This window comes from Corvus kubaryi, unplaced genomic scaffold (assembly GCF_017639235.1).
Source record: "Corvus kubaryi isolate FWS band 111438036 unplaced genomic scaffold, C.kubaryi_AGA036_p1.0 37396, whole genome shotgun sequence".
Lineage (NCBI taxonomy): Eukaryota > Metazoa > Chordata > Aves > Passeriformes > Corvidae > Corvus > Corvus kubaryi.
Window position 1 is genome coordinate 24160710 of NW_024581135.1, and position 25082 is coordinate 24185791.

General features: G+C 40.6%; 1 protein-coding gene across 2 annotated transcripts in view; it reads left to right on the top strand.

Moving 5' to 3' along the window:
• Window positions 1-24629, top strand: part of ITPRID2 (ITPR interacting domain containing 2) — a 40199-nt gene extending 15570 nt beyond the window's left edge. For both annotated transcript variants that reach the window (XM_042040548.1, XM_042040549.1), the window contains 10 exons: window positions 766-838; window positions 6855-6943; window positions 10000-11226; window positions 13886-13966; window positions 14336-14463; window positions 15477-15627; window positions 16878-16943; window positions 17606-17980; window positions 22853-22977; window positions 23372-24629. In XM_042040548.1, coding sequence (XP_041896482.1) covers window positions 766-838; window positions 6855-6943; window positions 10000-11226; window positions 13886-13966; window positions 14336-14463; window positions 15477-15627; window positions 16878-16943; window positions 17606-17980; window positions 22853-22963 — 2301 coding nt within the window. In that variant the 3' untranslated portion in view covers window positions 22964-22977; window positions 23372-24629. The remainder of the gene's footprint in view (window positions 1-765; window positions 839-6854; window positions 6944-9999; window positions 11227-13885; window positions 13967-14335; window positions 14464-15476; window positions 15628-16877; window positions 16944-17605; window positions 17981-22852; window positions 22978-23371) is intronic.
• Window positions 24630-25082: the final 453 nt, after the last annotated feature.

Here is a 25082-nt window from a genome sequence, read left to right on the forward strand (position 1 = left end):
TGGGATTTTAGGCATATTCTTTTCATTGTTTGAACATTTGCCTGAGAACTGCTTTCTTAATAATACTGTGTTTCACGAAGTTATCGAGTAAAAAGATTCATTTTTATGTAGTTTAAAGCTTCCCAGTTGAAATGTGCATGGATCTGAATATGTTATCTTCCTCTTCTGTATGGGAAGACATAAGAAGTATTTCCACGAGTAGTGGCGTGGGGAGGTCTGGAGTAGATTCTGGCAGGGTCTGGGTCCTTCTGCTGGAGGACTGGTGGCTTGTAGGATATAGTTGGTAGGGCAGCAGATGACAGTCCTTGTGTCATTTTTCTAAATGTATTGTACTTGTTCTTTATATTCACATGAAGGGCCAAGAGTTCTGACTGGAAAAAGATGGTAGTGTAGAGGTTGTCAGAGGTGTTTTCACACGGTAATTTTAGTGTTTTGTCAAAGAGGAACTGAGAACTCTGTGTTGTCACAGGATGTGATTTCCAGGTCTTTGTGCATGCTGTGTGTAACCAGAGGGGAGTCCTGTGCTGTGGGTGGGAGGTGCTGCCCAAGGATTCCTGTTCTCCTCCAGGAGCATTGCTGAATGCCTGATTAAAGTTGGTTCAAGGAGATTACGATTTGCTTCTTCCATCAGTACAGGCTGTTGAATTGGAGGAAAACCCAACAAAACCTCCTCCTGCATGTGCAGTGTGTATAGCTTAGGCACTCTTAAGCACAGGAGCATATTCCAGTTGGCCTGACAAAATATTCATCTCCTCTTCCTGATAGATCCAGAGTACAGAGGGGGATCTACCTCACGTTTCAGCTGCACACCAGCTAGCAGTGACCAAGTCAAGGAAAGGTGAGTAGACTGCAACTTCTGTGAGACAGCTGACTGCTGAGTGTCCTTCCATGTCTGAAAGGCTGATTCAGATATTTTAAGCTTCTAAAGTTTGTTTTCTCTGTAGAAATAAAAAAGTTACAGGTTTCTTTTTTAGCTAAATCACAGAACATTACTACAAAGTGGCAACCAAATTACAGGCAAGACAACAGCCCTATAACCTCACTGGCTGTTTGCACTTTTGTATAATTGATGATAGCTCAGATGGCCTGAAATGTTAATTCAGATTGTGTGGGATTTTTTTTTCCTTCGTAGATCCTGTAATTTAAGATACACATTTAAACTGAAATTATGTTGTTTTAAACCCAAATTGCATGATACATGCAGCTTTTCTCTATGCACTACTGCTCTGTCTGCAGACTGCCTGCACAGAAAACTAGTGTCTCTACACCCACGTGGAAATCATAGTCCCTCACATGGAAAACACTGTGCACTGGCTGTTGTGGTTCACTTAGTTTGTGCTTTCATCTCAAATTCTTAGTTGTCTGTTTTATGGCTTGGGAGGGGTAAAAAGCTGACTTTCAAGTTCATTTTGTGATTGTTACTTTGCCCAGTATTGGCAAGTGAAGTCCGTTCTCTGGCTGATACATTTAATTAAAGGAGAACTAAAGCTTGTTGCGCTTAGTGAGCTGCGTAGATGCAACGCAATTTCTTAGTGACTCACTGCTAGCATCTCTACATGCTAAAGAGAGGCAGAAAAACCTGTCTTAAGAAACAGAGATCATCTTATTTGCATTTTCACAAATGAATTTACAATCTTGTGAACTGTCAGCTGAATTGCATTAACATGGTTGAGAGTGCCCTGGACTAAGTGTTGGAGAGTAATGCCTGGTTATTGGTGATAGCCTGTGTTACTTGTTCATCAGTGTTTTTGCATAACACAGCCTAGTGCTCACTAAGCTTCCTCTGCTACAAACATAGGCCACTAAGGATTGCCAGAAACTGAACCTCTAACTGTTCCTAGTACTTCTTTACCTGATTTTGAAGTTCATTACCACCTGCTTTACATGATAACATGAAAAGAGGTGCAGCCTTTACAGGACAGGTCTCCTGTTTGCCTGGCCTCAACAGCTGCAGGAAGAGCTTTTCAGAGGAAAACAACTTAAGGAACCAGCAGCTGCAGTCAGGGAGGAGAAAAATAAAAATAAAAACTACTGCTCCCAGTAGTTATTTTACCCTCTTCTTCCACCATGCAATGAAGAGAAGTCAGATGGTCCTGTGTGTACCTGCTGAAAGGTACCAACAGTGCTAGCAATGGGTCGTGTTTCCCAGGCACTATGTCCCACCTGTTTCTGAATGCACTTGGCACAGATTAGTGGTGACACTTTATTATCAGGCAGGCATTGCCTAGAGTTTTCTATGACTTATCTAACAAGGGTATAAATGCTTGCACATTTGCTAAAAGTTAGTCTTAACCCAGCATTTTATTTCACCTGGAAGATGTAAAAAACTTAGGACTTTGTTCTGTGTGGATCTCAGTAAAGTTGTCAAGAGGGAGAATATTTGATGGAGAACTTATCCAAAACATAACAAAACTGTAGCCAATTTTTTTTTTGCAAGTTGTCCAACATGAGACAACATAGAGGCCTGTTTTCTGAGAGAGTGGATGTTCACGAAGTGTAAAGGCATCCAGAGTTAATGGTCCCTTATTAAAAATTCTGGCCATTGTGTCTGAATGTGAAATACCGCTCTCACTGCAATCTCATGGGGTGGAATCAGCATGAAATTCAACCACAGGTCTTCTGTTGCAATGTGATTTCAGTCAATGATCCTTACACAAACCCATCTTTTTCAGTGGCTTTGTCTCTACTGTGTATAAGCACCCATAAACAAAATATTTGTTCCAGATGAATGCTTCCCCTGAAGGAATATTTCTGTACTTTTTCTTTTCATGTGGTGGTATTTCTTTGTCAATTAGCAGGGTTGGTACAGACTGTTATAAACCTTGCAGTGTCATTTTACATCTACACAGGGAGTTGTGGATGCTTTCTCTGACATTTACAACAGTTTGTAAGGTATGTTAAGAGGGCCTTTAATAAGAAGTGAAGTATTCAAATAAAAAAGATTCTCTTTCCTACTGAAATATTATGGTTGACTGTTATGGTTGAACATAACAAGCATAGAGTCTGCTGTTGCTTAGACTCACAATTAAAGCATGTTTCTTATTTCAGTTTTTTTAGGAACACAAGAATGAAAAGCTTCAGCTAGTTTGTAAACATACAGCGCTGCTAAATTTCCACTATAAAAAAAAGCTTATTGCAAAGTTATCTGGTAGAAAGGTTTGTTAGTTCCAAACCAAAATTCTTACTGACCTATCATACAGCAGCACCTTCCGTCCCAAAAAATGCCCCAAAAGCAAGACAAATACAGGTACAAGGCCTAGAGGACAAAGTATTCTCAATACATTTTAACTCATGAATGTCTGGTTGTTGACATCAATGGCTCTGTGAAATTTTGAGTAGACACAGACCTGTTTCTTTTGAGGCATCCTACGTTGATAGTCAAAAGCAGTTATTGGGTTTGAAAATTTAGTTCTTGAAAGGGAAGAAAGCACATCATCAGCACTTCCTGTCCTTAATATATTATTGTATTTATAGCTCTCTGCGGGTGCAGCTCCACAGGAGATTGGATATGGGGGAGTGAGAAGAAAACATCTGGAACAGATTTAGTATTTATGGGAGTCTGTGCTTATCTGTCCAGATGCTAGGAAATCCCCAGGGACTCAGAGAGTTTTTGCAGCAGGGCTCCCTACTGGGCTGGTTTTGTTAGTGCTGGGGTGCAGGCTGTGATCAGTATGCAAAAAAGGGACACCTGATACTTAACCCCATAATGAAATACTTGATAGTTAAGTTGGGAATGTTATTTTATTAGTTACCTCATAAAATACAAAGTGCAGTAGAGCTTTTCCAATAGTGCAGGTACAAGAAACAAATGTTAAAGCTTCATGGATGGTTTCCACATATTCCTTGTCCTCTTCTGTGTGAGCAGTTGAGTGATGCAGAAGAGGTGAGACTGACAGTCCACTGGTAGCTGATTATTATGTTACAGTAGATGAACTAATCATTTCCCTGATAGGGATGCTCTGATGAATCTGCTCTCACATTTTGCAAACCACAGACTTGTTTCTTCATCATGTGTTCTTTGTTTAGAACTTTTTCAGTTTATTTAGTTTATTTATGAATACACACATTTTTTGACATGTATCCAGTACCTAAATATACTTTGATTTTTTTTTTTTTTATATAGCTTAAAAAACCATCCAAGAGGCATTTTAATCTGTACTCTGTTAAACTGGGATGGGAGTTTGATTGTTCCAGCTGGTTTTGTTTGTTGTGGCTGGTTCCTTCTCCCACACTTTCCTTATTATCCTGCCCCTGGCCTCCTCCCAGTAGTTCAGATTTCCTCTGTGTGGTGTTGACAGTACTTTTGGGTGGCAGAGTTGGTGTTGTGCAGTGGTACCTTTTTGCAGAAGGTACAATTGCCTTGCTGGGGTTACACAGGGCAAAGGATGATCTTTAATCAAGAGCCAAATATAGCTCTTTAGCTTTTTAAAAAATGTTTTCATATTTTCCCCTTGTTTGCTGGAATCTGACAGATATCCAGGTGCTATAGAGCAGGCTGTATAGCTGGGTCAGTAGTTGTCAAGGAGGGAGGATACCATTACGTAGCAGTATATCCCAGCGTACTAGTTGGTGTTTCCAGTCTTTACAGAACCAAACCTGGTCATTTCACTGCTGATTCAGTAGATATTCCAGTTCTTTATAAGTTTTTACTGCATTTACATCATAGTGGTGTTGTGGAGAACCCTAAGAACTTGCAAAAGACAAGGTTAAGGTGTGGGAGCAGATGACTACTCAGAAAACATGTCTTTTCTGGTTTGCTTTAAAATGTTAAAAAAATCCTGGCAGCTCTGTTGCACAGAAAGCAAGGGATGACTGTATTAAGGGGATGTATCCTGAGGTGGAACCAAGGCAGTTTGAATCTGTTCATATTGTGCCGGTCACTTGCCATGGATAAATGAGGCCAGTGTGAATGACTGCTCTGGGCTGATCCCTTGACTGGCAGTATCTGTCCTGTAAGGCTGTCAAAGCATGTGCCTAAATAACCAATGCTATAGAAAATTACCTAGAAGACTGATTTTAACTTCAGTACTGTGTCTCTGAGAAGACCAAGAATTGATTTGAGAAAACATATAGGTGTCATTTTCCTTTCTATAGCTGAAAAGGAAGTACTGACTGAGAAGGCAATAGAAGGGCAGGTCAATATTCTATTGAGCAGTAGTGATCTTCATGTGCATGAAAACAGATGCCAGCACGTGCTCTGGTGAATTGCTTTATCTGAGCTAGTGGGGATCTCTTGCCTAACAGAGGTTAAGGCTTTCCCCAGTAGTGGTTTTTTCTCTTAAATTAAAATTCACCAGATAGGAAAAGAGGGGAGTCCAAAATGTCTGGCAACAAAAGTAGGTAACTGTTCACCTTGAAGAAGGTAACAGCTTCCCCCCCAGCCTCAGCTGTGGTGACAAGCTGTTCAGCTGTATTAATTGAATTGGGCAGTTAATAAGATCCAGTTCTCAGGGAAGTAATTTCCATTGTCTTTACTGGGAGTTGGGTGGGGATGTCTGTCTTGAGGTAGAAAAGTTGTTTGTCATCGCAGGATATTGTGGCTACCATGATAACAGCACAGCAGCACAATTTGAAAGGCACTCCCTAAAAGCTGTGTGACATCACTGATAGAGAAGCTTAGTGGGCAGTTTGCCTCTGCTGGTGTTCACAGACTCTGCAGGCTCTTACTTATTTCTGTGTTAGTAAAATGTTTCTCAAAATAAGTACTAAAGAAATTAGTTCTGAATATCCAACTGTTTCAAAACAGTTTTCATAATGCATGCCAATGCATTGAGATGTGAACTGCGATTAATTATACGATGACATTTAAGTGGGGCAAAATTCTGCATTGAGCCTTCAAGAAGACAGCAGCAAGCTCTTGCCTAAGGCTCGAGAGGAGGAGGTGACAGGGGTCTGGGGGCTACAGGCCACTGTAGTTGCTTCCCATCTCCAAGCTTTTATACTTCTACTGAGGCCTAAAGGTGAGATAAGGTTGTTGCCTACCTCAGGCTGAGTAAAATGTTTCTGGTGCCGTAAGGTAAACCTTGCACTTGGTGGGTGCTTCCTGTGTCCAGTTAGGAACAGTATACATGCAATAGTGTATTGCAGAGCTTGCTGAGATCTCCCTGCAAAGCTGCTTAGCAAATGCAGTGCTTGCACCAGAGGAAATCACTCCTGGGAAGCACTTAGGGTTTTAGAGCCTCTTTAGGCTATTTTCATGCTTACCTAATGCGAGTAGAAAGGAACAAGCAGGAGGATCTTATCTTTCGTGTATAAATGGGCACTGGGAATGTGCTTTGGCAGATTGCCCATTGATGCTTAAAGGATGTTCTGCATTTGTCCACTAAACCAGCAGTGGACCCTCTCAGCCACTGGCAGAGTCCTCCACATGGCCCTCTGCCCACGTGATGCTGTTCCTTTGGGTGTATGGGGTGGTGTAGGCTGGTAGGAGACCAGTAATCTTCAGTATCTCCGTGATCAGGAGAGGTGTCAAATCTGTACTTTTCAACACAAAACAACTCTTCCCCTAGCCTGCATGTGAATTAACCAGTGAGGTAGTTTTGTGAAAGGAAAACTCCAATGGTGGCAATATCTGCAGAGGTTTTTTTCCACAGCACAGGAAGGAAAAATGTAAAAGATGGTTTCTCTTCCACTGTTGCTTGAAGTTTCACAAATAGGTCTTTGTGTGAGAGAGACTTTGCTTGAAAAAAAACAAGTTGTTTCTCTGTTTTGTTCAAAGTGGAGCTTGAAAAGCAATTGTATTACCCGCTTAATGTTATTTTGATGTAAAAGGAAAGCATGTGTTGAATGTGATTGGTCTTGAAAGGCTGTGATTTGTAAAGTAATTATGATTGGGTTTTGGTTGTTTTAAACAGATCAGCTTTTACGGACAGCAAGTCAGCACTCTGACAGCAGTGGCTTTGCTGAGGACTCTACAGATTCTTCTCCATTCAATCAGCTTCAGGTAAGGCTCTCATCCTGTGGTTCAAATACTCCTGATTAGTGTGAAACGGTAGGGGACAATAGGAGGGATGTTGATGTTTGTCTGCTACTGTGACTGTCAGTCTAGATCCTATAAAATTATACTTTTCAGAGCTGGACCTGCCGAGTCCTTTACAGACTTTGTTCATATTTTAAAGCCTTTCTGGTAGGTTAATCTGGGTATACTTGGGACTGGAATAAGTTCTAAGTTCAATACGTCCTGTTTGTTCTTTCTGGTGTATCTTTTCTCGCGGTCTGGTAGTTGATTCCTCTCAGTAGTGGGTAGAGATTAAGGTCTTGAAAGATTATAGCTATTCTGCTGATAATTTCTTTTTTTTTTTTTGTCATTTTTCCTTTCCCACTCTCTTTTTTCTTCTCTCCCCCACGCCCTACATATTTTTCTTTTATTTTTTTTAAATTCACAACAGACAGAAAATAAAAACAATTTCACACTACCTTTGCTGTGAAGATAGACTAATTTTAGTTGATCCTGAGTTTCCATGCTCTTTCTTGTTCCAGTTTCTTTGATCTTGGTTCCAGAAATTGCTGTGATGCTGACCAGAGACCTCATGTCTTAAGGAAAGCTTCTGCTCCAGCATGGTGTTTAGGTGTCTGCTCAATACACAAGCTTGCACAGCATTGTATCTGATATTTTGGAGAGCTGTTCTCCTGGTTCTCCTAAAACATTCACACAGTAATAGTCATGATTTGATTGCCCTGTCAGTCGGACAGAGAAAAGCCTTGAGTGGGATCCTGTCCTCAAGGCCAGCTATTTCTGGGACCTAGACCACAGCCCAAAGGAATAGATGGGATTCTGGGCACCTCCAGCAATTTCATTTCTATAGTTTGTATCTGCTGAACTGTTTCTTATGCTACCATATGTTTCTCCCTTGTGGCACACCAAGCATTTTAAAAGCTGTTGGGCAATTACTAAGAAGAGATTTTTCACCCTCTCCATCCATCAATGTTGCTTTTTCATTTTGGTACTGGTATTCTGGACTTTCCTATTTAGTAGTTTTTCAACTGAGTTGAAATAAAATAAAAGCCAAGACAGGGTTAGTCTTTGTCTCCCTTAAACATCAGCTTAATGCTTTCCAAGAGCAAGAAAGTGAATAAAGGGAAAAATGATCCTGAGTCCCTGCAAAGAGCATAAGCATCTGACATACTTGTTCAGCTCTCTACTAAACTGCAAATGCACTGAAGTTGACAGGCATGTTAGAAGGAGAGTTGGTCACTCCTGGTCTTTGTGTTGGTTGCAACCTGATTAAGAGCCCATTAAAAGCATGTTGCAGCTAAGTGCCCCTTCACTGGAATATTGATGGAGTTTATCTGTGTTGGCTGTAAAGGCAGGAGTTTTTTCTGTTAGGCTGTTTTGAAAAGGTAGATTAAGACTGCACGAGGTTTGTGCCACGGAGTTGCTAGGCTCTTCTCTGCCACCTTCACTGCTTTATTCAGACCAAGTGCTGAGCTCAATTCAGAAAGCACGGGTGAATGATGCAGCTAGGGGAAATGAGAACTTGGCAGCTAGTGAAGAGAACCTGTGAAAAGATGAAGGGGATACAGAGGAGTATATATTGTTTCTTAAAGGTATGGGAATTTAGTGCCATCTACTGTTAAATTATTGACTCCAGCACCCATAGCCTTCCTCTGAAACTCAGGAGAGAACTCAAAATTTTAACCATATTGCCTTTCGTCTCTGACTTCCAAAATTAAGATTTCTGAGGGAGATTTTGACATTGAGATGGGATATTCTGCAGGGGAGCTTCATGTTTCTAAAGAAGCCAGAGTTCTCCATCCAAGTTCTTATGCTTTACTCATAATTGAACAATGTGATGGAGCATTAGGACACAGATAGACACACATGTAGCCCACATGATTTTCACCTAGGCATTATAATCTTTTATTCTTTTAATACCTTTAACTTGAAAAATATCTGAACCTGCAGAGTCTTCCATAATAGTTTGTGGCTGTGCCAGTGAGTGCAGTGTTAAGTACTTGTGAAGATGACCTTCATGGCTGAAATCTTCTAGATGGTTGGAGAAGGAGCTATTGCCTGACAAACGTCATAAGTAATCTCTTTAGAAGGAACTAATAATTAATATCCTAATGGCAGCAAGAGCTGCAGAAATTAGAGATGGGAAAACTTTTAGTTCATGCATCAACTATGGTAAACTTCCAAGAGTGTACTTTATACAACATACTCTTAGGAAAATGTCTTGTCCACTTGTAAATGCAGCAGTTAGGCCAGCTTCAAGAATATGCTTTGCAATGCATAGATCTCTTCTTTTTTCCTTTCTCTTAGATGCTTTTCCTGTCATTTGTTACCTATTAAATCAACTCCCTCATATATCTGTGCTCTGGTTTAAACTCTGATTTAGAATGAAAAGGGGGAAAAAGTATCAGGAGAAAGGAAGGATGGGCTAATAGTACTGGATGTGGTCTTCGGCTGAAATTAACATCCTAATGTGAGATTCTCAGCCTTCAACAATTCTTTAACTAAAAACAGACTGAGTTTATGGGCAGACTGGCTTTCCCATTCTTAGTGTTGTCCTGGAACACAGTTTCACTACAGTCTTCAGTTCTCCTCACTTCTCTGTATACACTCCCTAATGCTACCCTTCATTTCAGTGCTGTGAACCTTTATAAATGGGAGATGCTTTGTACCATGACCCAGCTATCCATTTGTCATCACTACCTAAAATACTAGCATTTTACTCTATTTGCTCTTGCTCTTCTGCCACTTCTGTTCTTCTTACAATATAGAATTTTTTGTCAAATAAGAGGAATATGTGAAGAGCTTTCTCTCTAGAAAAATAAAGGTCTCCTTTTGGTGCCATATTTAATTGTACTTCTAATGTATCTGATACCATGGTTTCTTTGCTCTCCTTCACTGTTTTTCTTGCACACTAAGTGCATTATTCCTTCTGCTCGCCACCCCAATACCCAATGAATGTGTTCTTGTACTCTTAGCCTGACTCCAGAGAAGGCAGTAGTTGAGTCTTCAGTACATTCACTCCTTTGCTGTCTCATCTTTCCTAGGTTCAGGAGTCTTTGCAGGGCATGGGAAGCAGTGCTGACAGCTGTGACAGTGAAACAACTGTGACATCACACAGTGAGGAACAGAAGACACCGATAGCCAAGGAACTGCCCTGTTTTGATAAGTTTGAGGAGGAGGAGGAGGAAGATGATGATGAGGAGGAGGATTATGATGATGATGAAGAGGATATTATCTCTCAGGTAGAGAGACGAAAGGTAGGGGCATCTTCTGATAGAAGAAGGAGTGAAGATAGAAAAATTAGTGACTATAAAACTGAACAGAATCAAGGACAAGAAAGCAAGTCATCTCATATATCAGAGACAGTCCAAGGAGAGGTCAGCTCTAAAGAGGAAGATGTTTCCAGTGAGCAAAAAGAATCAGACCTGCTGGAGGAAGGCAGTGTCTTTGAGTTTCCTCAGTACCACACGCATCATATCCTCAAGTCGATGCAGTCTCTGGAAGATGGTGGCTCCTCCCCATCATCTGTGGACAGAGTTCACGTTGCCTTGCAGAGAGCTGAGATGAGGATCATCAGCTCACCTGACTCCAAGGCCAGGTGCACTCTGCTTAAGTCGAAAGATCTTCTGAGGAAGCAGAGACTCTGGTTTGCTGAATCGGGCTATCCTCTAAGGCGGTCTCAGTCTCTCCCAACTGCATTGCTGAGTCCAGTGAAAGTGGTGTCCTCTGTGAATGTTCAGTTAACTCCAGGAAAAGAGACTCTCTGCAGTCCTCCTTCCTTCACCTACAAGTACACACAAGTGGAGGAGGATGAGAAAGCAGCGTCTGAGAATGACAGAAGTGAGGATGAGGCAGCCTCCAGCCATCCTGTGTGCAAATCCACACTGTTTATTGTGCCTTCGTCCTCCAAGAAAGAGGTGCCCCAGGCTGGGCCCAGCCAGCTGTCTGAGGAGCTCAGTCCCACCAGGCTACAGAGCTGCCCCCTGCACACACCAGCAGCCATGTCCCAGTCCACGTGCTCCCTCCATTCCCTCCCCAGTGAGTGGCAGGACAGGCCGCTGTGTGAGCACATGAGGACGCTCAGCACCCACAGTGTCCCAAGCATCTCCGGCGCTTCCTTCAGTACCATGCTTCCCCCCTTCAGCTGTCCCTTCTTTCCAAGGCATGGCGTTCCTCATCGTCCTCTTGCCACGAACCCACCCTCCACTGTGGAGATGCAGCTACGCAGGGTCCTACATGACATCAGAAACTCTCTGCAGAACCTCTCACAGGTAAGAAGAAGCCAAATTTTGCCCCTGGGCAAAGAGGCTCCATATTTTATCCTTAACAAACCAAGGTGATAACCTGAATATTCCTTTGTGTAGTTTAACAGATCAGGAAAAAAGGACTTTTTGTGCAAGTCTGATTTGCTACAGTTTTGGGAGCTTCCATTTAAAGAGGCAAATTTAAAGTGTTTGAAGGTGGAATTTTTAGGTTAGGAAAACATTTTTCACCCAGAGTGTGGTTGGCCACTGGAACAGGCTCCTCAGGGAAGTGGTCACAGCCCCAAGCCTGACAGAGTTCAAGAAGCATTTGGAAAATGCTCTCAGGCACATGGTATGACTCTTGGGATGGTCCTGTGCAGGCCCAGGAGATGGACTTTGATGACCCTTGTGGGTCCCTTCCTAGTCAAGATATTCTGTGATTCTGTGATCATCTTTTCAGTGCTCCACTATTTTTGCATTTAATATTTTCTTGTTGCAGTTGACCCAGACTGATTTTTTTTTTCAATATTTTTTATTTTTTAGCTTTAATGGATATTCTTGGATGGGAGGGAGGAACACTGTACTCTTTGTCAGCTGTTATTTTAAGATAAGAATCATTCACTTTAGATTCAAAAATTCATATTTACAGAATCACAGAATGGTCTAGTCAGTCCTTTGATTTTTCTTGTCTTTGACATACTTCTCATCCAGCTGATAAAAATGTATTTTTTTCCTTACAAGTCGCAAAGCTTCAATAATGATGTCAGTGATTGATCTCTGTGTGTTTCTGTGCTGTTTCATGCCAATCTTTTTCACTTACAACTCTGGAGCTAGTCAACATGTTCTTGATACCATCAGTCTTTTATTACGAATTGATTTTGTCAGAGCATGTGAAATTTTGTCCATCTCATTACTTAGAGAAGAAATGCTTGAGAACACAAGCACATAAATTTTACCAATTTCTGCCGCACCTTGTGCTCCTCCTCTCCTGATTGCCAGCTGTCTCTCCTCTGCCATCCTGGTTCTGCTGTTTTCTTAGGTAGTGATCCAACTTAGGATCCTGCAAGCTCCTGCAGGAGGCTGCGTGGGCAAAGCAGTTACAGACTCTGCTCATTCATGTATGAATACATGAGTACTATTCAGTTATAGACATAAAATTTCTGTGTGTTTAACCCAAGAGCAAACATGCACCTGGCTGCACCACAGTGCAGGTGGTAGGCTATAGTGGGCTTTTTCGGGCCCCTGTTATTTTGTTAACTTTGCCACTTGTCCAAAGTTAGAGGTGAGTCCAGGCTTCCTTTGGTTATATCAGCTCGCCTGGCTCCTCAGAGCAAGATTTGGTACTGTGACCAGCTCTGCAGCAGAGGGCTGTGGTCACCTGTGTTGTAAGTCAACCATTGCTCAAGGTGGTACTCATGGTGTGCCTGGGAGAAAGTGTTTGCAGAACTTAACCTTCTTTGGAGAATTCTCTCATGTGTACCAATTGCAGCCTTGATCTGTCTAAGTTTACAGTGTGTTCAGTACTTCTACCGCACATACCATGCTAACTAAACCTGCTGAAAAAGAAACTTCTGTGTTACATCCAGAACTCAGGCTGGTCCAGTCAAAAAAAAAAAAGGGGCATTGGAGGGGATAATAACATTTAGCCCACTTGTTCTTCTTCCAGCATATTTTGTCTGAACTAGTTTCATTTTGGGGCCTGGTCATTGTCATGGCAGAGGTTGGTATGAAAATGTATTCCCTGCTTTTTCCTACAGTAGAGATCGAGTTTGGCACATAGCATACTCAATGACTAAAGAAAAAGTTGAGCTATTAAATATATGATTCTGATTTTAAGAAGGATTTAAGAAGGAGTAGGTAAGTTGCTGATAAAACAGGGAACAGAGAAAGCTGGCAGAGGAAAAATAAACACATCCTCTTGCTATGATCATGTTTGAGCAAAACTTTTCTATATGAATGAATATGCTTCAAATTTTCCACAGCGTATCAATAGTCCTTTGAATTCTTTCAAAATTATATTGGACAAGCTGTGGTTTTTGCGTTTGAGAAGGTAAACACTCTTGCTGTTTCCACTGTTCTTTGCTGTGCTGTGTCTGTACATGTAACAAACCCCTGGATTTTATCTGTTTGCTCCGTATGTTGTTGCAACATGCAAATAGATATTCTTCAACAATCTTGTTTTCATGAGAGTTCATTAGCAAGCTGGGGTCTTTGGATGTAGGCAATGTAGTGAGATTAAAAACCAAAATGAACAAAAATTCCCCAAACTAAGAACTAAAGAAAATTCCATGACAAATTTGACTATAATCATGATTTCAAAATGGAACACAGTTTAATTTGCTCAGTTCTGGTTTTGGAGTTGTTCTTTTTATCCTTAGTGGAGACAATTGAGACTACTAAGTTGACAATTTAGACCACTTAGTTTTTATTTCTACTCACTCTGTCAGACAGGATTAATGTGGCTTTTCACGGGCAGCACACTTGCGTTGCTGAGCTTTGGCGCGCGTGTGTCAGTAAAGAAATGGTGCTGCCATTTTGTGAGGTTGTCTTTTTGTAACACAGTATTTCCATGGATTGCAGAAATCTCAATGCCAGAAAGGTTGTGTTTTAACAGTGGCTGCTTTTGGAGTGTCTGCATTCGAGAGGATGACTTTCCCATTTCAAATTGTTTGTTTCTTCCCCTTAGTACCCAGTGATGAGGGGTCAGGATCTTTCTGCTGCCACTGGTTACACTCCTCAGAGATCATCCATTCTACCTCTCTATGAAGTAAGTGACCCTGTTTATGCAGTGGTACTGAGTCAAAATAAAACACAAAAGAACCTCCTAAATGTGTCACAGATTGTGCTAACTTTGGGCAGTTCCTTGTCTTTGCTCTCAAGAGAGAGCTGCCTGCAAATAACGTTAAAAAGGAATTAATCTAAATACATAGAAACCCTTTCATGTGTTTGCTTGTATGATACAGCTGAAAATGCTGTTTTCTTGAGTCACTGTGAATGCACAAAATGCAGCTTCCATCATATGCTGAAGTTGCTGAGGTGCTATTAACTCAAAGGGCACATCTGGGCAAATGTGGTTACAGGATCCAAACTTCCTTTGTTTCCCATGTAATTCATTATTATGTTTTTATTTCCCCAGAATACTTTCCAGGAGCTACAAGTGGTGAGGAGAAATCTAAATTTATTCAGAACCCAAATGATGGATTTGGAATTGACTATGTTGCGTCAACAGACCACAGTTTATCAGCACATGACAGAGGAGGAAAGGTAAAATGATGGGGGTTTTTTTAAAAAAAAAAGATAAAATACTCTGGCATATGAGAAAATGCATTGCTGCCCTTGAAATCAGCAAGAAGTCTATTAGTTTGAATTTGAACAGGGTTGGAGCTGAGTTTTTGCCAAAATCTTATTTACTCTTTTCTTTATACATCTTCATTCTAGAGTTTTTTATTCTTTGTTGCTTCCAATCCCTATTTCTCGCTAATTAATTTTTTTTCTGCATCCTTTCTCTGAAGTGATTCTGCAGCTGCAGTTTTTAAGGGCTTTTATCATAGGATACTTGAACAGAGGATATTGCAGGGGAAAAAGTTGTAAAGATTTTCATTTTAGATCACTCCCATCTTTGTAGATGCAAATAAAGAATGAACACAGTAGCATTCAGATGCTTTTCCAACTTTCAGTGGCTACTCAGCAGGCTTCAGATGGCATTCGTATTCTGGCTCTGTGTGTTTGTGCTCACCAGGAGTTGCAGTAGCAGCAGATCTGGAACATTTTTTAAAACTGAATATATAATTAGTTCAGTTGAATCAGGTCTTGGCCTATCACTTTAAAAGTAAAAATGTTTGAAATCAATTGGCTGCCTTAGACTGTGTTCCTGGCCAAAATGTAGCTGTGAGTGCTGGGGATTCTATAACCACACAGGAGAGGTAACATGTGATTACTGCATTACTCCATGGTGCTTGTTTTTATCAGTTTGAAATTGCATTTGATTAGATATATGTAGAAATACTGATTTCTTCTGCATTTAAAGCTAAAATTTTTGGAGAATATTCTGTGATACACTATGTTGTTTTGTTTTTTCTATGGAGTCACATATATCTTCTATAAATGGAAAAAGACTTCGGTTCCATATAGTCATTCAGCTAATTTTTCTGTGAATTATCTGTGTTCCACTTTGAATTCCCTTGTATGAAGTCCTTTCCCTGTGGCACTGCTCAGTCACCTCTTTGCAGCTGAGTGCAGTGAATGCTTTTGTTCTTCATGTGATCGCCTTGCTGTAGATACGAAGCTGATCAGCTGCAGAGCCTGAGGAAGTCTGTCCGCATGGAGCTACAGGAGTTGGAGATGCAGTTGGAAGAACGTCTGCTTGCCTTGGAGGACCAGCTCAGAAGTCTGCACATGTCTTCACCTTACAGACCTCAGACACACATCGTAAGTATTAGTTTTGCAACAACACTGTGTGTTTTCTCAATGTTCGTCGCAGAATCATAGAATAGTTTGGGTTGGAAGGGACCTTTAAAGATCATCTAGTCCAACACTCCTGCAATGAGCAGGGGCAAATAATAACTTATAACTGTTAAAACTCTTAGAGTGGGATGGAATCTTGGGAATCTAATGATGCCATGTGTATTATCAGGGGTCATATTTTCTCATTTTCTGTCAGTATTTCATCTTGGGGAAAAGGTGTGTGACTTTTTTGGTGTTAATACATACTAATACATACCTTCTGGGGTTCTTGGGCTGAAAAAGATAGACCTCTTCTGTCAGTGCTTTCTTCTTTTTCCTCTTCATTACCCTGAGATCTCACAGTCTTGGTAGCTAGTGCTCATGTCTAAAATCCTTGGAGGATGATGATGGGCTTTTTGGAGTTTTTCCACACTAATTTTCTTGGGGAATGGAGACAGAGAGATGAGAAATTCACAGTGTTTCTCTCCCAAGAAATGGAGTGTACTTTCTCTCTAGCTCTGCCAATCCATGGCAAAAAAAAAAAAAAAAAACCAACCAAAACAAACAAAAAACCAAAACCCAAAATCAGAAAATCCCATTGTCATCAGTTTTTATCTCCATTGCCTTTCGTAGCTCCTTCAGATGAACACATGGCTCCCTGACAAACAGTGGGAGAAGCTCTGCTCCCACAAATACTCCCCAAAAGCATGAGAAGGGGGATAAAAGGCATTTGTCTGTGTTTATTGGTGGCATGGCAATATACTTTCTCTTATTTTTCACTCAGTGGAAGACTGTTCCTCTTTTTTCTGCTGCAGTTCTGTCATCAGCCAAACAAAAGAAAAAAAGATGAAAAGTATCATATGTTCTTCCTGGGTTTCATTTCTCTTTCTTAGCCAGTCCTCTTCTGTAGAAGCAGCACAGGCCACATCTTCCTCTTCAGTATTTTGTCATGGGAAAAAAATTGAAACCCGAGAACAGGAAAATATGGTGTTACTGTGATCTCAAGCCAAACTTGAGTTCTTTGAACCACATAAATATCTTTTTATTTGTAAATCCTTTTATAGAAGAGGGCCAGCTTTAAAAATGACTGAAATAAACTTTCTCCAACCAGCTCCACTTCCTGTTTCCAACTTTCTGGTTTAACAGAAAGTTGTCTGAGATACAGCATATTTATATACTAGCTTCTGAGAGCTCTAAAAAAGTCCTAAGTGTATTAACTTGACTTAATTTTTCAGGGTATGTATGGAAGCAGGAGTGCTGATAATCTGTCATGTCCTTCTCCATTAAACGTCATTGAACCAGTAAGTAATTGTTGTGTACTCTGTTTTACTGATGAAAAAAACCAGGAAGGCTTTACTTTAAAAAAAGATTCCAGGAGATTAATTTGACACATAATTTTAGGAATACTTTACTCCTTTAAAGGGCTTTGTTGAAAACAGCTGCAATTTTCCTTAAGCAAATTTAACTATAGGTGTAAATAACTAGAGTCTTGTTAGCTTTTAAGAGGAATATATAAAAGTGAGGTTTTTTTCATTTAGTTGATACAAATGGTGATACTACCTCATGAATTTTCTAGGGAAAATTATTTCTTATATTTCTGTGCATTTTCTGCTACTGAAAACAAGTAGTTCAAAAACTGCAGAAAGGAAAGAACAAACAAACAAACATCAAGCCCTTACGTGTGTCTCTGTCAATGGCTCTGGCAAGATGTATCCATATTGCAAAAGTTGGTGGCTTGGGGAAGTGCCACAATTTTTATTTATGTTGGCTTTCAAAAAGGCACATTCCTTTTTATGATCCTCTTTGTTGCGGTCATAAAGGCAAAGTACATATTTGTTTTATAGCTGTATTTGTTACATGGAGGGAATTAAAGTGATTAAATAAATAGCAAGAAAACATAGTTGTGTCTGTATGTGACTTTTTTGTATGCTTATTTGGGACTGTTTCTTTTCTGAATCCTTAGGTCTCTGAGCTTATTCGAGAGCAGTCATTTCTGAAGTCTGAACTGGGTTTAGGACTGGGAGAGCTTGGACTGGAAACTCTCCCAGCAGAGGGTACAGAGTCCGTATTCTCCCATGGAAACTCGGATTCCTCTTCAGTGTGCTCTGGTCACACAGGTAGAAAAGCTAAGAGTCAAAGCAAGAAGTTGTACAGAGCCTCTGTTGCCTTAACACCAACTCCACCAGTAAGAGCTGGACAGCAGGTGGAAAGCTCTGAGGAGCTTGCAGACTCCAAGCCAGAGGTGGAGCACAAACTTGAAAAAGTCCCTCTCATGCCTTCAGCTGATGAAATCCACAAAGCAGTGGAGCAGGAGGAGCTGCAACAAGTTATACGAGAGGTGAGGACGGAGGGGCTGACATCTGGGATGTTTGAGCTGAGTTTACTGAAACCTAAAGACAAGGCTGGCTGTAACTCCTGTCCTCCAAGGTTTTCTCTTCCCTCTCCAGCCAAGGCACCATTCTGTTGCTGTGCTGTGTCTGAAAGCTGAGAACATGTCCATAGGTGTTGAAGCCACAGCTGTATTTATGTGCAAAGCAGGAGATGTTTTCCCAGTGATAGTGGTTAGCATGTAAATTAATAGCTAAGTATGGCTGGGAAAGAACTTGCCATCTCTACTACTTGGTTAAGCAGCAGTATTCCAGATCCCAAGTGAGAATTTCTGTCATGTTTGCTTGCTAAAATGCCAAACTGGAGTTAATTTGAGGGGTGAAATAATGTTTCTGAAACAACACTGTAGTAAATGTTAAGCACACTTTCCCAGTCCCTCTAGGCCAACCACTAAGGACTATAGGAATGTAAGTGAAACAAGCTGAAGGCAGGTGGGAAGTTATTTCAGAGTTTAAGAGTGGTCTTGGACCAATCCTATTGGGCTAGTTTTATTGGTAGTCAATGAAAGTGAGGAGTGCTTGGTTTTTTTTCCTGTGGGCCAGGTTAAGAAACAGGACTAAAGCTACGTGTTTTGTTAGTGGCGTGACAGCAAAGCTCACTGGCAAGTTATGTAAATGGGGAAAGGAAGCCAAAGAAACTACTTGTTCTGAAAAGAAGTGCCTGTGAAAAAGTGGAGCAAACTCTGCTCTGAATACAGAAATGGGAGTTGAGAACTTGTGGATTTTATTCCCTCCTCTTCCACAGAGAGGGACCACTTAGCCTTTAGCTGAGGGTCATTGGAACCTTAGTCTTTAGCCTGTCCCTTGAAGTTTTTGTATGCTCTGCCATAGACCACTAAAGACGAGGTAAGATGTCATGCTTAGAAACGTACAACAGGTCAGGCTGTAATTCTGTGGTACCTTCCACGTCTGCCTGTGTTGAGGCTGTGGATAATTGGAACCAGCTTTACCTTAGCTTTGTCTTTGAAATGGATGAGATGCATGCCACTCATCAGAAGACTTGCACATGAGATATTATCACTGTGGTGCTGATTCTGCAGTGAAGCCAGGATGTGGCATTTGTATCCAGGCTGTCTGTAAAAATCCATGTGTTAAGGCAGCGGTGTCATGGTGGACGGTTGCTGAAGGAGAAACCGAGATAGAAAGGAGAACTGTAATTCAAATGTACTGCAAAAGCAGCAGAGACAAAAAAATCTGGAGTCAAAGGACAGAATTACTTCCGTCAATATTTTTTCTGAGGTTAGCCTCTGTGAAAGTTCATCTTTAGTTTCATTAATTGATAGCAAATAAAGATATGTACTCTTTGCACAGAGATTGTTATTTGGGTTGTGCGGCACTGAGGACATTGTAGTGCTGAAAGAATCCACACTGAACTGAGAGGCTACTATTCAAAGATGAGTAGTCAGCAAACAACTGAGCTTGACTCACTCAGTGAATATTTGAGCACACAGAGAGATTGTCCCTCAGTTTAACTTCACTGGCAGTGGGTTCCAGATCAACTCAAGGTTCTCAGCATGAGGAGTTCTGCAGGTCAGAGTGGAGATACATTGGCTCAAAGCACCTGGTAGATTTTGCAGAGCCAGAACATGCTTTTAAACACGTATCAGGAAAATCTTTATTATTTCATAAGAGCTAGAACAGAACATAAATTGAAATATGCCTTGCTTAAATGGCCCTGTTGTTAGCAGAGGAATTCCAGTTCCATTGTCAAAAGAAAGAAATCTGGTAGGATGCATTCTTGATGTGTGCACTCAGAAATATTAAACCCTTGCTTATTCCTCCCATTCTCTGTAGCTGCGTGACCTTGTGTTGGGGAGAGAAAAGCCAGGCAGTGGGTGTGATATGCCTGGGTGGGCTGTAATGCGTGTGAACTTCGATCTGTAACTATTTGCTCCATGAAAAAAACCCATGGTGTTAACTTCTAGCATTAATGGACTAACTCCCACGGGAAAACATTCAACAGCATGAAGTGTTAAAATACCAAACAGTAGCTCTCTTGATGAAATACAGCCTGACCTCCACAGGATTATCACATGAAGTACTTACTGCTTGACTTGTGTAAGTCACGGAATGCCACCAGGCCCTCTCACTCTGCCCTTCTCCAGTTTAAAAGATGTGATAGTTTAAAGATCTTTCTGCCTAAGGGCAATGGAAGTTTTGATTTTGCTAGCAGTTCTTCATTATAAATGACATTTAATGAAATTAAACTTTGAGGAAATGTATGATTTTCCTGTCGACATCTGCTTTAAGAGGCTGTAATGAGTCTTTATGGGACAGAGATGGTCTGGCAGAGAATCTTCCCCTTTCCATTTTCCATTCAAATCCATGTTAGCTCAACATCCCTCAAAATGTCTGTAGGTTGTTCATGTGTGCAGGTGTTGGGTTCCTCGTTTTACTATCTTGAGCATAAAAACTCACCAGCTGCTGCCGTGAAGAAGTGGCACAGGAAGAAAATAGAGTAAGAAACAATTCTTTTAATTATAGAAAAGGTATACTTCAAGATCAGAAATATAAGCACTGTGAAAAGCCTCATTCCCCTTTTTCATTAGTAGGTGAAGAACACTAAGCTCCAGATTTGCCGCAGTGGTACACTTCACTCAATCAGTTCTTTATTTAGCAGCGACATAATATTGCAGCAATAGTAATTCTTTTATAGGGAAAAGGATTATTGGTTTACTGTTGTAAATCTATTAATATGATACTGTGTTTTCAGTGCAATATTGAGTCTTGGTGTTGTATCAATGTAGTAAATGTACCATAAATGGGTGCTTTCTCCCGTTTTTCAAATGATCAATTTTTCATTCACTTGCTAAAAATAATTGATGGAGCATTCATTGACTGCTTTTCTGTCTTTTGAACAGAGGAAGCCTTGGCAGCAGGCTGTGCCCTCTGCAGAGCAAATAGAAGGTGCACTTTGCCCTAAATAATTTATAATGAAAAAGGCAAATATTGGCCACTGGTCCCCTCACACGCGTGGTACTGAGTCACTGCAGGAGTCAGTGCTGTGCTTGCCACACAGGAGTGACCTTGCTGAGTCTGGAGGGGGGAGGAAGCAGAGGCTGTGAAAAGAGGCAGTGGAGGGTGGCCTTGTTGTCGTCCAGACAGGAAGGTGAGAAGCAGAGGGCTCAAATAATCAAGGTCAAGACAGAAGTTGTTGGAAGAGCTGAGAATAGAACAGGAGCTGCTTTGCTTCCAGTCTCTGCTTTGTTACAAGACTGTCTGTCATACTAGACCATTTACTTGCTAATTTGGGAAGCTTTTATCAGCTTTTTTCAGAAAGTGGCATTTATTTTTGTCCATCTGTTGAAAGAAGGGTACAGAATTACTCTTTTTTAGCATGCTTGCACACCCACCCCATGGGATACTGAAGAAAGGTGGCGAGAGCACTGGGGGCTCTCCTAGGCCTGCTGGACAGTTGGGGTGCTGTGTGCAGGTTCTATGCCTACATTTCTAAATCCCAAAGCCCTTACTAATCTGGCAGTGGTTCTAAAGTTCTGTACATCAGTGTGTGCATTAGCATAGACATCCTCTGGACTTTCAGCTGTGGCCTATTACACAATGGCTTTTCTTTTGTCTGTTAATCAGCAAACAACCCAACTGGAAACTTGTTTCCCAATAATATAGTCTCTGAATTTCTGCTTGATGCAAAGTAGTAATGAAACGAGGAACTTTGCCACTAATGGCTTAGGGATTGAATTGCCTGCCAAAGAGAACAAGGGATAAATAACCTGTTGCTAATGCTGCTGCCACCCTTCTGACGTTGTTGCTTAATCCTTTTGACGCACCAGGAAAAGGGGAGACTTATATGAAAAAGAAAAATGTGTTGCTTAACTGGGCTGCTGAGTGCTTCTGTGTGTGACCCTGGACCAGCCTCTGGCTCTTACCCCCCTGCACCCTCTCACAGTTGTTGTCCTCCTCTGTCCTTGGAACCACATGTGACTTGTCCCTCCTGAAGACCATCCAAAAAAATAAGTTGGTGCCAAAGATTTCTTGTACTTGCAAGAAGCCCATATTGTTTTTCGTTGTCAGGCCCTGCTCCTTTCCAGCATAATACGCTCTTGTAGAACTGTTTTGCCTCTTTTTCTCCTTTGTTTCCCTTACTGTAGCCATCAGTGCTCTGGTCTTCTTTCGCTGTAGCCTCAGCCACACTCACATGCCTGCTACTAGAAACTCCTAGGTGTGTTTTATATAAAACTTAATGGGTAAATGCTTTGTCACAATCCTGTGAAAAATGGCCTTTGCTGGTGTAGATCACATGCCAGTGACCCATTGATGATATGAGCAACTGCTGAAGCTCTCTGTCTTTCCTGCTGAAAGTATGCAACTAGGATTCGTCTCCTTTTGAATTCTATGAAAACAACAGCTCATGTTCATGGACTTCGACCCGTTCTACTGTGTAACCCATTTGTGAAGGAGATCAGTCCTGCCTTCTTTTTTTATAAAAACTTGTCCAAAAGTAGTGCATTTGGGATGCTTTTGATGTATATATCCTGAAATGGTTTTTTCAGAACTTTGCATAGTTGAAACATATTTTTTTCTTAGCATAAAACCAGATATCCTAAGTGTAAACCATGAATATATTTACCATCTGGAAAAATAGAACTAGTTTGGTTTCCATTTGTACAATTTGCAAGAACTTCAAAATTACTTACAGTTATTTTTCCATTCTTCTAATCTTTTTCCATTCACAGTTTTGAAAGTTGACTTTTTGGTGGTGCATGTTTTCATATGTTGGTAGTGTCAGACTTATCTGCAATATCATTTAGTTTTATCCATTGGTTATGTAACTTACTGACCTTAAAACTTTGGCTGATCCCTTTCAGATCAAGGAATCTATTGTTGGTGAAATAAGACGAGAAATAGTAAGTGGATTATTAGCAGCTGTATCACCCCAAAGCAGAGCTGCAACTGCAAAACAAGATACACAGCCATGAAACTGGTACTACAGGTAATCTTTGGGGATCTGCAAGAACCAGATTTTATTTCTATTTTAATTGTATAGAACATCATTGCTAACTTAAACCTTGCTTTGTTTTCACTTTCATCATGAAATATAAGCGATCAAAATTGAAGTTCATTAAATACAGAGAATACTGATAATCCTGGATAGATTTGGAAAATCAGCTGGTTTGTAGTTTGGCCCATTCTACTGTCAGGTTTCATAGAGTGGCCCTTGATTTTTAGTTTCAGTGTGCTCTGTGATGACTTTTTATGTGAATGCATCATGCAAGAGGATTTCTGTAGTTTGCTTGCCTTAGATATGAATAATATCAAAATACATACTTAACAAACAGACTTCCAAAATCTAAATTAGGTCTTCATCTTCCTTTTTTTTCTGTAAGGTTGGATGTAGTCAGAAGTGCTGTGGGATTCTGCTTTGGGCAGCACCCACTGGTGAAAGTGTCAAGTTGGTTTTGCTCCAGGAGGTGTTAAAGCTGCTGAGATGGGCTACTGTGTTCGGCGGTTGGTTCTCCGATGTGGACCTTTCCTTGAGTTCGCCTGTAAGGACTCAGACACTTTAACATTACTTTCCTTAAAGCATCATCAAAATTGTGTCACTCTGAAAGGTTTTGTATTTATTTGTATGTCCCTGTTGTAAATTTTTATGTAGCTAATTTCTTTGTCTAAAGATGCATCATGAAACTTGAAGATTTCCAGACGTAACCAATTTATAAGTAACACGTATACATTCAACCTAGCTCTTTTTTTAAAAAATAGAAAAAAAAACCCCTCAACAACCCCTCCCAAAACACTGACCTCTATGAGGTCAATGTGTGTGCAATATGTGCAATAACTGATCCACTTTAAGAGCTTGAAATAACCAATAATGGTTTCCACTGCTGTTACTTAGTGCCACTTCAAAAGAAGGAAACAATCCTGTTGTAAAAATTGCTGTTAATTCTTGGGGCGGTTACTATTAGCAGAGTGGTAGAATGACATGAGGTTACTCTTAAAACTACTTAAAGTTCTGACACTGAAAGCCTTATCTTTGTGTAGAAGACAACTTTTAACTAATTTTATTTGCTTCCTTACTGTTTGCTCATCCCTCTATAGGAAAGTGCCTTATTTAAGCACTGGGGTGGTTTTTTTTTGGTGTTGGCTACTTGTAGTCATACCAAGGGAAGTTCTCTTCTGCTTCATATTAACCAAAATGCAATAAAAATACTATCTTCTGAAAGCAATTAGGATTTGCAACTTGGAATGCATGAATGACCTTGCTTATATTATGGGGAAAAGGGAAAAAATCTCTTTTCCTTCTCCATCCCTCACTGAGTGTATTTTCAGTCAGCCTGGTGAATATCCGATTGTTCCAATGGAGCAAATTGGAAGTCATTGGAGTTTTTATGTGGTCAAATAGACATTTAGTGGATATATAATATCCCTTTTGGCTGTGCTTGAACTCTCTTTACTCCTTTGCCATTTCCATCTACTAAAACTCTTTACACTGTGTCAAGGTCTTAAATCAAAAATAATTTCAAATATCACAATATCATATGAAAAAGTTTATAAAATTTTAAATTGTGTTAGGAAGACACACAAGGGCTGATTTCTTTTAAAAAGTGTATATTAAACCAATAAAATATTTATTTTGCCTATAAACTGTGTCAGTGTTTTGTATTGTGCATGGTTTACTCTTAAGCAAAATAAGTAAGATAGATTTGATCAAACAGTACACAGAAGGGGGAACAGCGGGAAACCTCAGGACTTGGGTTTCCAAAAAGCTTTCAGATGTTCAGGGCACCCTGAAATGTGAGAACAATGTTATCACTTCAAACCACTCTCTTAAAGTTGTTGGCTTCTGTTGCTGGTCCAAGAGGTTGGTTGGTCTTGACCTCTCCTCAGTGTTTGTCCCTGTGAGTAGAGGCTCTTGAAAACCTTATTCTGCATGTTGAAAAGCTGAAATACAAGCTCTGGCAGCACTGACGTGGCAATCCGTACGAGTGGTAAGTTGCAGTAGATTTCTGCCTTGCTTTGCAGTTTGCATGAGCATGCAGCTCCATTCCAGAACACCACAGGAGATCAGCCAGCCAGACTCACATGCCTGCAACCTTC